The 16,205-nt window shown below is 36.2% G+C and overlaps 1 protein-coding gene across 2 annotated transcripts; it reads left to right on the top strand.

Moving 5' to 3' along the window:
* Positions 1 to 10,468: 10,468 nt before the first annotated feature.
* Positions 10,469 to 15,606, top strand: LOC128532702 (POU domain class 2-associating factor 1). Of its 2 annotated transcripts, none has more exons than XM_053506794.1 (5): positions 10,469 to 10,622; positions 13,406 to 13,521; positions 14,305 to 14,347; positions 14,442 to 14,707; positions 14,812 to 15,606. In XM_053506794.1, the coding sequence occupies exons 1-5, from the start codon at positions 10,607 to 10,609 to the stop codon at positions 15,088 to 15,090; spliced, it is 720 nt and encodes a 239-aa protein (XP_053362769.1). In that variant the 5' UTR covers positions 10,469 to 10,606; the 3' UTR covers positions 15,091 to 15,606. The 2 variants fall into 2 exon arrangements, with proteins under 2 accessions (XP_053362769.1, XP_053362768.1); XM_053506793.1 differs by having other exon boundaries at positions 14,424 to 14,707.
* The last annotated feature ends 599 nt before the right edge of the window (positions 15,607 to 16,205 follow it).

Genomic DNA, 16,205 nt, shown 5'->3' with positions numbered 1-16,205 from the left:
GAGCATTTAAAAAACTGGGGGCTGTCTCCAGAAGCAAGTCAGCCCCCAGTGGGCATTTGAGGAAATGCACGTTTCGGCATCTTTTTTTTTTTTTTTAACCGGAGGTTTGCCTTTTGGGTGCAAATTATGATTTACATTTACATTTAGGCATTTGGCAGACGCTCTTATCCAGAGCGACTTACATTTTTTTTTTTTTTTTAATCTCATTACACATCTGAGCAATTGAGGGTTAAGGGCCTTGCTCAAGGGCCCAACAGTGGCAACTTGGTGGTTGTGGGGTTTGAACCTGGGATCTTCTGAACCGTAGTCCAATGCCTTAACCACTGAGCTACCCCTGGCCCCGGTTTACTTAAAATAAGTCATATTTAGGCGATCTAACCATTCATCTTAGTCCTGGAGAGTGTCATACCCGCACAAATATTTTTCTGCCCCAACCTGCCAGGCCTGTGGTGGGAGCCTGTCGTATGACAACACCCACAAGAGGACAGGAGTTAAATATATACTTTATACAAATAGAACTGATTGCAGATTTCAAAAGTCTGATACTTTTTTCAAAGATGATCTAAATTTGAAAACTAGTGAATAGCAATTCTCGACCCCTATAATTAAAGATTAGCGAAATAAGTGTAAAATACAGGTAGAGTTCTAGCACTGAAACACTAGATGGCAGTAACATACTACATGCTCTAGTTTAGAACGTGCAGAAATGATTACAGTTGTTTTGACTGTATGTAATATAACTATTTTTGTTCCTATTAATTAAAGAGTTAAATACCATTTTGCTCTAAAGTAATCTGCACTGGACTACATTTTAACAGATACTAAGCCGTGTGTTTAAACACAGGAAAACATTTTGGAGTCTACTGTTTCAGGAGTAACCTAAACCACAGATGTAAACTGACAGTTAAGATTAATTTCTAAATGTGTGAAAATCCATAGCAGAAAGCTAAACTGTGAAGGAAACAAAGGAAACAAAAAAACGTACACTCAAGTTACAATTTATTTCTCTGTTACTTTCTTTCAATTTACCTTTGTTCAAACTTACATCATGTCCAAATTTCCCCAAAATTTAAGGCTTAGTTAGGAACGGTTGGAAAGGTTGTATGAGCAGTGCTGTTGGTGAGTACACTAGTGGTAAAAAAAAGTGAAAGTATTTTTTTATAAAGCAATTCTCAGGGTGGGGACACACCCTTTATCGCTGCAGGTTTATGATTATCCCTTACTTTTAAATTATTCGATTTTTGTTATGTTACATTATTTATAACTTTCTATTGTGAAAACAAACAAAACCTGTTTTGTGAACATTCATGTACTTTTAAGAGGCCTGGGATCCATGGTTATGGGTGAGACATGCCCATTCTTGCAGCTGAAACATGGGTTACAGCTTATATCGTTATAACGTGCTGTGGTGTTGCACTGATAAAAGATCTGTACAACATGAACAGCTTTCATAAATATGTAATACAGGTTCTGAGGAAATTATAAGTTTTGCAAAGTTCTGTATTTTTGCATGAATGAATGCATGCAAACCTGAAACAAGAATGAGCTCTGGAAAGCAGGGTCAAGGGTGAAAACAGTTGACATTTACGAACGTTTGACCTGATCCTTCAAAGGGTTCATAAATCTAAAAGGCAGTTTTACCTTGTAGTTCATAATTCAAGAGGCAATCTCTAGAAAAAGGGTCATGACCTGAACAACTTGTTATTGTAAAATTCTTTTCTACACCTCTTCCTACCTTTTACCTACATAGTCATGTGTATGCTCTTCCTAACTTCCTCTAAATATGACTTAATCAGTTAGAGTTTTATTCTGTGAGAAAAGGACTGTGATGCTGTTCACTTGCATGCAGACCATTACTTTGATGATTTAATGATATGTAGACCATATTGACCATTGTTATTTCTAGTGCCTACCTTTTTGGGTACTACATAAATAAAATAGGTTTATTTTAGGTCGATGTTGCCAACAGCGACATTTGCACCAAATGTTCCTGAACCATGACAAGATACTGGGATACACTGATGTCACTCATTTAAAAATGCATGCAAACCAAGTTATTTAGCTACTTACTTAGAAAACCTCATTTGAAAGAAAATCAGTGTTGGCTTCAATTATTTACTATCATTCACAAGTTTAAAAATATGCTTAAATAACTACAACAGAATTTAATTTTTTCAGAAGTTTCTAGAAACCTTTTATTAATAATGTATGCCAGCAATGGAAGTCTATTGCCCTAACAGCATGGAGCATTCCTGACTGATTAAATGACTTGGCAGATTTAAAACCCAAAAGAGCATGCAGGTTTGCCTGCTAAAACAAGACATGTATACACAGGCAGAAGTGAGGGTTGTCAGGTCATATGTCAGAGCACATGATGACATTACAAGACCTTACAAACAGTGCATCCTTTTAATTGTTAAGTACTATTATTTTGTTTGTTACACATGGCATATTTTACATACACTACATGTTTTTTTGTAAAATGTTTTGCAAATATCCAAGATATGTGTTAAGTGTTCTAAAAATCCTTACATATTGCTATTGCATATCACCAGATTTCTTAGTAACAAATTCCTTAAGCCATAGTAACAAAGCCTGTGATACATTTAATTGCAGTTCATTCTTATTACAAATCTTATTCACAACACTTCAATATTTTCAATATTTTCACAATAGGAGGTGACACTCAACTTAAATCAAAATGTACACGTGTACACGTGTATGTGTCTCATGGAGCGATTTCCAAACTACTGCAGAATCCATGATCAATTCAAACAGTTGTACATAACTACAATATATTTGCAGCCATTTGCCAAGGTCTGGAAGAAGACCCAAACTGTAACCCTCAGCAGAGAGAAACTTGCTTTGCATGGTAAGGAACAACCCAGGACCTACAAAGGCACAGGCCTGCCATGAACTGGAAGCTATTGGTATCTACAGTCTGGCAAGTTTATAGACTAAAAGGCTATCGTCCAAGAAAGAAGCCCCTGCAAACCTAACCCCCTAACACACACTAAAAAAGGCAAGGTAGTCAACAAGGAAGGTGGGTAACTTTTTGGGGCCCCAGGCCAGTAGGGGGGCCCCGAAGGACTGACACACATATTAATTATTAATATGATATTGGTGATAAATGCTAGTTAGAGAGGCCCCCTGCAAATTTTTGCCTATGGCCCCAACAGACTCTTGAATCACCTTGATTTTAAACAGAGGTATGTCAACACCAAGAACACTGTATGTTAGCATAGTGATGCCTTTTCATGCCTTTTCATTCTGGCATGTACCATTATTAAAAGTTAAGTCTGTGCCAGGAAACCAAAATATTTAAATAAACATTCCCAAATCTTCCAAGAAGAGTAGTTAAATATCCAACCAGAAATGTGTTAATGGCTACCAAAAGCATCAGCTAATGGCAAAACTATAGGTACTTTAGGGACATTTAATCAAATATTAGTTATAAATAAATGAATAAATTAAACCTTGATTTTGTGTAAGTTTTATATTTATTTTTTTCCCTGAAAATTAAGCAGTTTTAGTTAAGTTATTAAGAATTAAGAAATTACTAGAAAGCATGACAGGACTACATATTCTCAAAAGCAATTACATACTGTAAATAAAAGGCCTTGATAAATTATAGATGTAAAAAAGGTTGTATGTATATTTGACATATATAACTATGACATAAAACACAGTTTACACACTTTCAGCTTTATTCAAAAGTGTTAAGTGTTTAATTCAATGTGGAAAAATCACAGTTTGTTGTTGAACTTCATACCTGTAGTAGAATTCCTGTTGTGGTATAATGAATTTCAATGGTTTTGGAGCTAATGTTACACTGGCAGAACTACTTTTGCTATATATCAATATTGTGTAAAAAAGTGTTAGCCTTTTTCTAACATTTAGGTTATAAAATTGTATAAACAAAAGCATGCCTGACTACTAAGATTTGGTACAAATGTTTCTGGGACACCTGAGTTTATCTTTTTTTTATCAGTGATATCACATAAACTAAAAAGTTTAGCAGAAGCACAACACAAACACGCTTACATCCCAAATATTTTTAGTGCCTGCTAGCTATGGAAGGCTCAATTACTGCAAGGAAGGCAAAATAGGTATGTTAAACAGTTCCATGGAAGAAACCTGGTCTGAGCGTTGTGTTATGACAGAGTACATTGAAATGGGTAAATGCTTTAGTTCAAAGCTGTTGTTTAACCTAGATAAGCTTTTAAAAAATCCCTGGCATGGTGCCAACCGTTGCTGAGCTGCAGAAAGAGGAAGTCTGTTTTACTTTAGGTCAAAAAATTATCCTTGAGAACACTGTACGAGGCTAGAATGTTCAAGCAGTTCATTAAACTAACTCATTAAATCAGGTGATAGAATTATCAGAGACATTTAAAAAAAATAGCGTATACATAATAAGTTTATAGATGCTCCATACAGTTTAAAGTAGTGTAAACTTTTTCAATGTCCCCAGTACAAACTGTAGTTTTAACAATGTAAATTGCAACTTTAGCAATCTTATTAGTTTAGGTACCAGTTTAAGGTGTGGCTTACTTTGAAAGAAGGGGCCAAAATGCTCTGCTGAGGTATATACTGAAATCACTCGGGTTAGCATTCATTTGCAGTCATCCATAATATGGGAATGCCACACCTTTGACACATTCATTCATTTTCTTTAGAACATGTGACTCAACACTATTGATAGAAATAAATGGGCAAATAAATCACTTGTGCAGCAGCCAGTAAATGAACATAACTACAGTCATCACGTTTCACTATGGACAGAATATGCATGATAATTATCTCATCCTGGTTGTAAAAGATAAAGAAATGTGTTACTTTGGCCAAATGACGGTATAACGAGGTTAGAGAGTAGTCCCTAACACCAGTTGCCAGTAGGGGGCAACCACTTCAGCATGAGACACTTCATGGGAAACCTTTAAAATACAGTTTTATTATTATTATTATTATTATTATTATTATTATTATTAATAAATAAAACATGTCCACGATTATTAGTATTGTAGATGTTATAGGACTTCTATTATCATTGTAACAAATGAATAATGCTGGTTTTTGCATGGAGATATTTAGCTGATTTACACTTTCATTTAAGGAACTATTTGTTTCACTTTGTACTCACTGTGGAGGTCATATTATTTTGTCAGGTGTACATCCCTGCTCTGGGCTATTTTGCAGACTACTTTTAACTGGATTACCTGTAGTCAAAAGATTTCTTCAAAGCCCTAGCAAACTAAATATTAGTTTTCATCAAGTGAGAGAGTAAAGGCCTGCAATAGCCTTTATATCACTTGGTTAGCTGACTGATATTGAGCTTACAGTGTGAGAGCAATTATTTGGGAGGTTTGTTTGCTGAGCAGGCCAGGGCCTGCTCTAGTGCTCAGAGATGTGGCAATGCATACAAGTTACAGTTTTGTTGAACAAAAACCATGCATTTACAATGTTAATTAAAAATATAGTTAGACAAATGTTCTTAGACATGTGGGAAAAAATAAAATACATTTTATTTATGTAAAAAGTGTATATAAAATAGACTGATATAAGAGCAATATGCAGGCTATTCATTCTTAAATTTCATATAGGTTCTTCTTAGCATATGGTCGCACATCAGAGGAAAGTTTCATGGAAGGAAACTTGCCACTGCTTGCAACAGTGCTGGCTGCATGTTGACATGGGAAGTCCCAATGCTTGTTTGTTCAATGTGAAAATGTGTATGGGTGCCGCCCTAGTGACAAGGACATGTACTAATATGTCCAATATATCTTGAATTGCAGATATATATTTTTTTATAATGAACAGTGTAAAACCTGAAATCCTGAATTATTATTAGCCTGAATTATTATTAGCTTATTTTCTCTGAAGTATTCAAATGTTTTTAAAACAATATATTGTATACTGTAAATATGCACTGTATGATCAAATGTTTGTTAACACCTGCTCCCAAATGTGAGTTTTCCCTAAATTGTTGACACAAAGTCGTAACCACACAATTGTTTGAAATATTCTGTATGCTGTAGCATTATGATTTCCCTTCACTGGAACTAAGGGGCCCAAACCTGCTCTAGTATGACAGTGCCCTTGTGCACAAAGCAAATTAGAACAATGACTTCACACCAAACCTCCTTTGCATTGTGTAATCTACTTGTAGATACTGCTGTATTGTAATCTTCATAAATAATAAACTTTTGATATAGATTTCGTTCAATTGTAGGGTAGCAGGCTCACTGCATCAATTATCCGACCCGTTTTTACTTGCAACAAAATAGCAGACAGTAGCCGAGCCTTGCCGAATGTTTGTAAGTGTGTGTGTGTGTGTGTGTGTGTGTGTTGTCGGTATCATTTTCCGCCGACAACAGAGAAAAATTATTCCCATTCGTACATTGGCGACATAAACGCAACAAGCAGATGACAATCGCTGAGCGACACACTCGACACACACAATCCTAAACAGCCGTCATTCAGTCGGGAAGAAGACTGTCAATAGAGATATTCACTATTGACAGCCAAACAAGCCGCAGACAATGAAAGATAATTAACAACTGATGGTCGATTGTCTGCAGATTGTCTACATATTGAGACCATAAACAACTGACAGGCACAGACTAAAGCCCGATTTTTTTTTTTTTTTGCCTAGTGACGGGCTACATATTAAAAACTATTATTTAAAAAAACTCTCCACTTTTACTTTCATTCCCAGTTTTATATGAACGTTTGCCATGTCACTGTGTATCGCATATGGACAATCAGCACTCACGGCTACAAATATAAAAATAATAGCCAAAATAAATTTAAATCGAAGAATACATTCCACAAATTGATAGTAAACAAGTCAATTGCAATTCAGATACGCAGATAATCTACCTATTGTAGCTGAGGGCGTGACTGTAATCAGTGGTGCCTCGTTAATTAATTAAACCATTGTTCAATTATCTAATGTCTCTTCTTGCTTAACGAGTCAATTAAAAAAGTTATGTGATTATGTCAGATCAATTACAGTACTGATGATTACTGTCACTTTGGGAATGTTAACTGTGTGAAGCGAGATTGCAAGTGTTCTTTGTCAGATTAAACATTGTCTAAAAAATCAAACAATCGTTAAATCATGTGGAAAGTAAGTTCTAAATGCTGACAAAAAAGAAAATATTTGGCTGCAATTTGTAGACATTTAACTTCATGACTAAAAATAAGTGCTTTCATATACGGATTATACGTATTGATACAGTATATATGCAGAGATGTGCGGAAGGCAAAGTCGTCAGCCTTCAGCAGCAGTCTCAACAGGAGCTTTACCTCTGATCTGATTGTCCATCTTTTTTCACAAGAAGAAATGGATTCATGATTTCCTTGCCTTTCTTCGAAGCAAATTGTGTGACTTTTTATTTGATTATAAGGGTCTGGAGGCTTTGCTTAACACGTCCTATTTTATGAATGAATGAAACAGAACTGCACAGTATGAAAGATTCTGTTCACATCACTTTTTTTCCCCAAATGCCGCTCATATGACGTCACTTGCTCACTCGCTCTCTGAGAGTCGATACATTATATGGACAAAAGTATTTGGCCAAACCTGTTAATTATTGAATTCAGGTGTTGAAATCAGGCTCCTTACCCTTTCCCTTATCAGGCCTCTTATCCCTTATCAGTGAAGGGCAATCTTAATGCTTCAGCATACCAGAACATCTTGTACAATGCTGTGCTTCCAACTTTGTGGCAAAGGTTTGTGGAAGGCCCTACTACTATTCCAACATCACAGTGCCCCAGTGCACAAAGCAAGGACTATAAAGACATGGTTTGATAAGTTCTGTGTGGACACTTGACTGGCCTGCACAGATTCCATCGAGCCTGTTTGGGGTGAACTGGAACAGAGAATGCGAGTCAGGCCTTCTCGTACAGGATGAATGGGCGTGAATTTCCACAGAAACACTCCAAAATCTTGTGAACAGCCTTCAAAGAAGTGTGAAAGCTGTAATAGCTGCAAAAGGGCGACCAACTAAAGCATATGTATTTGTATGCAATGTCATTGCAGGTTTGGCCAAATATTTTTGTCCTAAAGAGCTGCTATCTATGGAATATAACATGGGTGACAAATAAAGACAAGCGGCAGATAAACTTCCTGCAACCTATGTTACTTGGCCGACATGTAGGCGTAATCACAAATTGTCACTGGTCTTTTGACCGCATGATTCGAAATAGCTGACAACAGATTTGACTAATATTGACAGTAGTCAAAATAGGAGCTAACGTGTGCTAGTAGCAGCCCATACAGTAGGAGCAAGAATTGTTTTTTTATGCTCATTTTTAATCTCCATCTCTGTGTCAAATATATTCAACATAAAGCACTATGAGGGCAGAAAACACAGCACTACAATAACAAAAGCAAGACAATGTGACAAGCAAAACCAGAATGTAAATACAGGGCAAAACAAGACTCAGGCGAAACAATCAGGAATCAAAATCAAAATCTGTACAGGTAACTACAGGATCTGAATCACCGTGCCTGATGGATGCTGTAGTTACACATACAAAGCACATGCAACACACAAAGGCTCAGAAAAAGAGGGGGAAAAATTAATCGGCTGGCGTCAGGACTTTTGTATAGTTTTTGAGATATTTAAGATATGTGACATTTTGCTATGCTGCCTGCATATTACTCCAAAGACAGTTCAACACTGTACATGGAAAACTGAGATGCTTGCTGGTTGAGACTGTATACTGAATGACCGTATTCTGTCTTTCAACTGCCTGTTACTTAAAATTCACTAGGTAGCAGTCTGTAACATTCTGTACAGAGTCGTGTGATAGTCTATGTTCCGTCTATCATACGAATATTCATATTTTTTATAATATAGAAAAATAAATCATTTCTTCACATTAATTTTAAATGCCTATTAGTGTCTTTGTACTGACCTAAAGCTACACCTACAGCCTTTTAAAACGGTCAATCCTTTCCCACTAAGGCCATAGGTTTTTAAAAATATATAACAATGTGTTCAATGTTCCTAAACTGTGAGTCACTTACATGTGAGTGCTTGTTATGGAGACCTCTCAGGCCTGTCCCCTCCTCTTCTTGTGCAGTGCTTCGGGTAAAGATCTCAGCAGATAAGACACTTTAGTTTCCCTCTCCCCCCTGCTGATTGGTGGCCTGATACAACATTTGATGATGTTACAACAATTGGGCTTGCAAGCAAGTGTCTTTAAACTTCTACTAGCCCGCAGTACAGGTAACACTTGTCTGTGCCTCGTTCTTTTTATGGAGAGTCATCAATCATTGTGGACGAAATTATTTTAAAATTACATGCAATATCCAAAGAGGATATTCAGGATATCAGGAGGCTAAGGATTAACTATAGGTGTTTGACCTATGCAGACACAAGGTGTCTGTGAACTGATAATTCACCAAAGAACAACAGTAAAAAAGAAAAAAGTGTCTGTTCCTTTAAATCCTTCTATACTTAAAGCACATTATTATTTCATATTTCACATTTTTTTCAGTTCTACATCATGTAATATATTGCTGTGTTTCATATTCACCAAAGCATATGGAAATTGCTTCTTTGCATTGGGCCACCACTGTAGTTTGCATTAGACAATTTTCAAATGAATCAACTGTTTAGTGCTGTGATGCATTTCATTTCAGTGGTAGGGGATTGTGTAGTTTTACATTCTGGTCACCTACAGTAAGTGTTGAATTTTTTTTCTACATTTTGTATTTCATCAGTGTACAAATAGTCAAATGATTTGTCAGACTAGTTATTACTCTATTGACATGCTCATTGCTGTCATATTCTCTATATAATACTTCTGTAAAAGCTGAGTTTAATGGAAAAAATGTGTTAAATTGTCTGCTGCAACTGTTACTGGATCATTGCATTGCTAAAGCGCTTCATTTTTTATTTTGTTCATATGAAGATTGTTGATTGTTTGCTGCTGAACTATAGTAAGATAGAGCTGAGAAAGGATGTGTTGTGCATTTAAGAGCTTGGATGGTCAGTGAACCTCAAAATCTAAGCAGGTGCTTCCTTTTCAACACTGATAAATTGACTTGCAGAGAAGTTTCAGCTGGGTTCGAAACTCTCACAAACGTCATTTAGGCAACAGATTTGAACAACTTCAACTCCTTTAAGAAAAAAAAGACTTCCAGATATATTCCATTTACCATCATAAATGTAATATATCATACTGTATATCCAGGTAGTTTTCATTGCTTAGAAAAGTTGCCTAAAAATCTTCAATATATAAGATACTGTATGATGTAATCAAAGTGACTGTGAGCTGCAGTTGTCCTAAATATGAATTGCATCTTGTCCTAAATGTAATTTTGTATAAAAACATAGTTATATGATTGTTTTAGTGTTTAGAATATTAAATCAGCATGTTACATTTCTAACCCTCTTCTAAGCCAAGCAGTAACATTTAAATTAAATGGGAAACTCGTGATCTGCATTCTAGTGACATCACATGAAACTGCATTGCTGTTGCTTTTATAAAGCAACCCACTCAGGCGATCAGTATACACTTGTGAGGCGAATTTGTGTGTTAGTGCTCATCTAAATGATTAAGACTATATTAAATTAACGCGTATCAGAATATGCACATGGGAAAATGTAAGTAAATATTTTTGAATACGTTTTTCCAGTATACATAAAGTATGTTTCCAAAAAGACTCTACACATATGTCATTGTGCATTAAATACATGTAATTAAATTGATTTATGAGATAATTTACTTAAGACACAAATCCATGCAAACTTTGCAAAGTGTCATGAAATATAACAGTATTTATGTATTTGATTCATTTTAACCTGTGTCTGCCATGTTTGTGTTATGTAGAACTACTGAATAATCTTATATTATTTTGTGGGAAATTGGCGCCAATATGGAATGCACTTAATAATGGTAACATTTTCAGGGTTTATGATGAAGTATTTCGCATCCTCACAGTTATTGTGAAGATTTATAGTGACACGTGCCAGAGGAAAAGATCGATCAAAGCAGATTCTGTCTACTGTTTAAAAATGAATATTAATATTTTATTTTTGGTGCTGTTGAATGTCAGCTTCATGCATGAGATGCTGTTTTTGCAGGTAATAGCAAAGACAGATGATGGTGGATATTAGCAAGTTCATCTTTTATAGGATTTACTTTTATGTTGAACGTTATTATGGAATTGTTTTTAATGAGATTAATTTAGAAGATTATTATATTCAGAGAATAAATTGGTGGAATAGAGAGGTGGAAGTCACTCAACTTGAAGAGTAATATGAATCTGCATTTTAATGTTTTAAAAACATTATGTTCTTCAACTTTATTGTTGTACATTCCTTATCATTTGGGAAACTTTAAACTCAAAGGGAGTAATAATAATGATAATAATAATAATAATAATAATAATAATAATAATAATAATAGAGGCTTGTCCTCATATTGGGGGTTGGTGGCTTAATCTTGATATGCAAAACATCACAATTACCACACTCCTGCCAAAAAAAGAAGAGTGCACAGCTGCAAAGCTTCCTCTTTTTGAGTCCTTCTAGACTCCTAGCTTGTATAAGGGTTATAAAGTGCAACTGTTAATTCACATATCTGTCTGATTATTTTAATTTAAGGCAAACACAATTTCATAAATTGAAAATAGAGAAAATAAGACATTTGGTGCATGCCCCTTCATCTGTGTATTATATCAACATCATTATAATCACAAGTTAATATACTTTTCACAGCTAACCAGATGTTAATGGTTAGGTAACATCATTACAAAAATACATATGTATCACAAAAACTGGAAATGAGCCTTAATAGAATTAAATATTTTATGCATATGGTTGTGGTGCTTATATTATTTGTAATAGTCATATTAGCTAATAGAATAGAATATGTATTGTATTTCTCTGGACTTTTCTTTAATTAGGTGCTTTACATGCTTTGTGAGAATATTTGAAGCAAATAAAACTGGTGGATTTCCTCCTCAAGATTCCCTTAAATGTGTCAGCTATCTTTGTGATAAATTTAAGGCTCACACATGAGCCATTTATAAGTTTAAGTAATGTATGCATGTAAGGTTTGTAGGCATTCAGTTGGTTGGGGTTCCAGTGTACGTATGTGTTATAAAATCACAGTTATTTGCCTAAATGTTTATATATGCTAAATTTACAGATAAGATACACTGATTAGCCATACCATTAACATCACGTAACACATGACTAGCAATTATTTACCAATAAACTAGTGACTGGAGCATGGGCACCCAAGGCTTATTTATGCAGCACAACTTACAAAAAAGTTAATGCTGGCAATGACAGAAATGTATCAGAACACCACAGGCTATCATGCATAGGGACCAGCAGACAAAAGGCCTAAGGCAGCCGATCTGCGGCCTCCAAACAACCCAGATCCCAATCCGACTGAGCATCCATGGAATGCGCCGGACAAACAAGTCAGATCCACAGAGGCCCCACCCTGCAACCCACAGCACCCAAAGGATCCACGGCTAACGTCCCAATGTCTCTTGTGGAGTCATGCCCTGAAGGGCTAGCGTTGCCCTTGTGGCAAATGGCACAGGATACTGGGCTCAATGTTTTGAGTTTTAATGTTATGGCAGAATGCATTTGCACTTTATTTGAAGGGAATCCTGCCTTTGCCTATAGCCAAATCAGCACTGAGGTCATTTGAGGTCAGTTTCTTTTTGCAGAAACTGTATAATGTAAGCACAAAAACAATTCAAAAAGAAATTCTGAGTGACTGAGTTATAAGGCATATTGTTTTCAGTATTAACTGTGGTGTTTTACAAAGGAGGGCGCAAAGTACAAAGTTCACTCAAAGAATACGAGCCACACTGACCAAGTAAATTTTTCTGGGTTCCTTTAGTAGATTTGGTTTGCATGGATGTGTATATGTGCAAAAACTCTGCATCCATATATAGATGAAATGTTTCCTTTATCAGTACACCAATAAAAAATTTATTCTTTTGTTTGATCAAATAAAAAAGATTGTTTAAGAAAGCAAATGTTGACCAATCAAGATTCTTTCTAAGGGTGGGAAAGTCCAGGTTTTATTACCACAGGATATAGTGTTCCACAAACAATGACTCATGAAGTGATTGCAGGTTAAATCACTTCTTGAGAATACCATTTTGAATACCATTTTGATCAAATGCTGATTATAAGCATATGTCGTGATTGTGCATGATAATGTTTTAAGCTGTGAATACTGTAGATTAAAAAAAATCTTGTGCATCAACATTGTCTCATAGATTTCATAAATCCCTAAGCAGACACTCTTCTATAAACACTGAAAAAAATCCTGCCAGGTCTCAGCTCCTGCATAGGATATTTAAAAAAATGTGATCCTTAGTTTCTAACACAATTGTTTGTTGTGTGTTTGTTCATAGCACTGTCAGAGCAGGCGTCATCTAAACCATACCAGGGTGTGAGAGTTAAAGACCCTGTGAAAGAGCTGCTACGCAGAAAGAGAGGAAATACAGTTAAAACATTGCCCCCAACAGCAGTAAGAAAACTATCACACACACACACACACACACACACACAGACACAATTTATATTATCAGATGGGCTGTCACTAATAAGGCAAAAAACGAGATAAAGAAAAATGAAAAATGTCATGTGCCAGGTAACATAGAGATTATATCCTGTTGAGATTATCACATAGATGTTTTTTTTTTTAGTGTCAGATTTCATTTACAGTCCAGGAAGTTTAGAGGGGTAAAATGAACAAAGGTTCATTTTTGTCCAATCTAAGACATGCCCTGCTGAGAATAAGCCAGACATTAGCTTCATTTGTTGAGCAAAGGTGACTGTAAAGCAGCCAAACTCCAGGGGGATTTTGTCCTTATATAATCCAGGTGTTTTTCCATGACAGTTAAACCATTCCCCCACAGTGCCACAGGGCAATAGGCCTATGCAAATCAGCATGCAACCTTGCCAAGGAGCTTCCTTGCCAACTTCATAATAATACCTGACAACTCGTGAAAACATAAATATACACAAGCGTATCAGATTCGTACAAAAAGAGTGTTTCTCATTCCTGTTCTATGCCGAGTTACTCCCACCCTCTTCTGCACTTCATGTTTACTTGTATCTTCTTAACCTTTTCCTCAGTTATTTCCAATTAGTCCATCCTGTTTGACAATAGATGGTGTTTAAACACAACCCATCACTTGTTACTTCTACTTTGTATATAATTTTTTTATAGAGACTAGATCATTTTATTATACATACTAAAGTCACTTATACTCTATACAACTTATTCTTTTAATACAATCTTTAACAGGTGGTGATTCCCAACAATACTTTGCCATCATATACACATGTTGGTAAGTTATATTATAAAATTATAGTTTTCTCTGCCACAAGGTAACGTATTTCTCACACTATATTTATTGTCTGAAGGGTCTTCTGGTTTCCCAGGAAGCAGCAGAAGTGCTCTGAATGAATCAGCTATAGATGTTGGTGCGCTGTGTCCTGGTTGGGTTGCTCAGCCCAGCAGCACAGCTGCATTTCAGCCCCTGGGGCACTGGGCTCCTACTGACTATTTCCAACATGAGCAGACCCTCTCCACCCTCCCCTCCGCTACAAGTGATATGTACGTTCAGCCTGTGTGTCCCAGCTATGCAGTGGTGGGCCCGTCCTCTGTTCTCACTCTTGCCCACGCCCCTCTTTTTACCAACCTCGGGGTAAGCTATAACCCAACAATGGACCATCCACTTGAAATGCTTGGCAAGTGTTAACTTAGTCCTCACCTCTACCTTCTTCATCTTTTTTCCAATATCTGATCCAGACCATAAGCTCCTCGAGCTCAGGCCTGCCCCAGATAGATGTCCAAGATGGCTCACTGGCATACATTCCATGGGCCCCACCCTTGTCCCCCTGCCCACAGAATGTGGCCCCCCAGCTCCTACCCATGCCTGTGCCTGTGCCTGAACCAGTACATCAGCAGCAGGAACCTGCTCCATCCTCAGAGGGCACCCTAGCTTTGGAGAAACTTCTGGAAGAAGAGGAGGAAGATCAGAAAGAGCCCTATACCTGCAGTCCATCACTGTTTACACCAGACATTTAGAATGCCCCAATCCACTTTTATTATCTGCTGTTATACGCACTGAAAAATCACATATGAAGTATGGAGTCTTTCCACCTTATGCCTTACTAATGTAACTCATATATTCATTATTTTATTCATATACATATATTAATCATGTCTTTATAGTTGTTCATAAATGTGCCTTATTGTATATAGAAAGCTTTATCATTCATTTATTTGCCCACAAATATATCCCATACTTCCAGACACTGTATGAAGACGTATTTTCTTAGGCATTAAGGATTCCAGTGAAACCATCCCTGTCTAGTGTTTGGGGGAAACAAAATATTTTCTGCAGAGACTTTTATCTTATTATCTTGACATAGCCATTGTCTATTATCTAAGGGTGCCAGCTTTATCTTGTGTTCCCACAACATTTTTATGGCCATAGTCGTCAGCCCTACACCTGCTCTTCAGCTGTCACCTTAACCCAGCTTTCATTGTAGGCAACTTATAGTAAAGCACAATTAAAGGCAATAAATAAATAGCTATTGAGTCTTTGAAATTTAATTTCTTTTACAATAATATGATTAAAAACCTAACTCAAACAAAGATATAACTTTTAAATGTAAAATTGTATAATGAATGAATGTTTTAACACTAGACAAATGCCAGGTCTGCATACCAGTAACTGTTCAGTAGCATCTGATTAATATGCTTCAGTATCTTGGCATGTCCCTTTATATCAGTTCAATAACCATGTCCTGTGAAGACAAACCAAACTATTCATTTGCTGTCCTCTTGCATTGGAAAAAGTCTTATGTTCATTAAAGGATAACAGTGACATGATAAAGAAGCCATACAGCTTACAAAAGTCTACCGCGATATATAGCTAGTGCAATGGGGCGACTAACTTTGCTTTCTAACCTTTAGCTAAGAGGAATGATAACTTTTTAACTGCAATTGGATTACTTCATGTTCAAAGTCTATGGTTAACAACAATGGCAACAAGGCTCTTCTAATTAGGCTGAAACTTATTAATCTACTTTTATGATGCTAAAACTCTCACAAATAAACGACTAAGTTTTGCTGATTTTTTTCATATAACATCTATCAGATCACACCTTGATGTTAAAATCTTCATTACATTTGGG

The sequence above is a fragment of the Clarias gariepinus genome, chromosome 11, assembly GCF_024256425.1.
Source record: "Clarias gariepinus isolate MV-2021 ecotype Netherlands chromosome 11, CGAR_prim_01v2, whole genome shotgun sequence".
NCBI lineage: Eukaryota > Metazoa > Chordata > Actinopteri > Siluriformes > Clariidae > Clarias > Clarias gariepinus.
The sequence above is the reverse complement of the archived record's forward strand: the minus strand, read 5'-3'. Positions and strand labels throughout refer to the sequence as shown.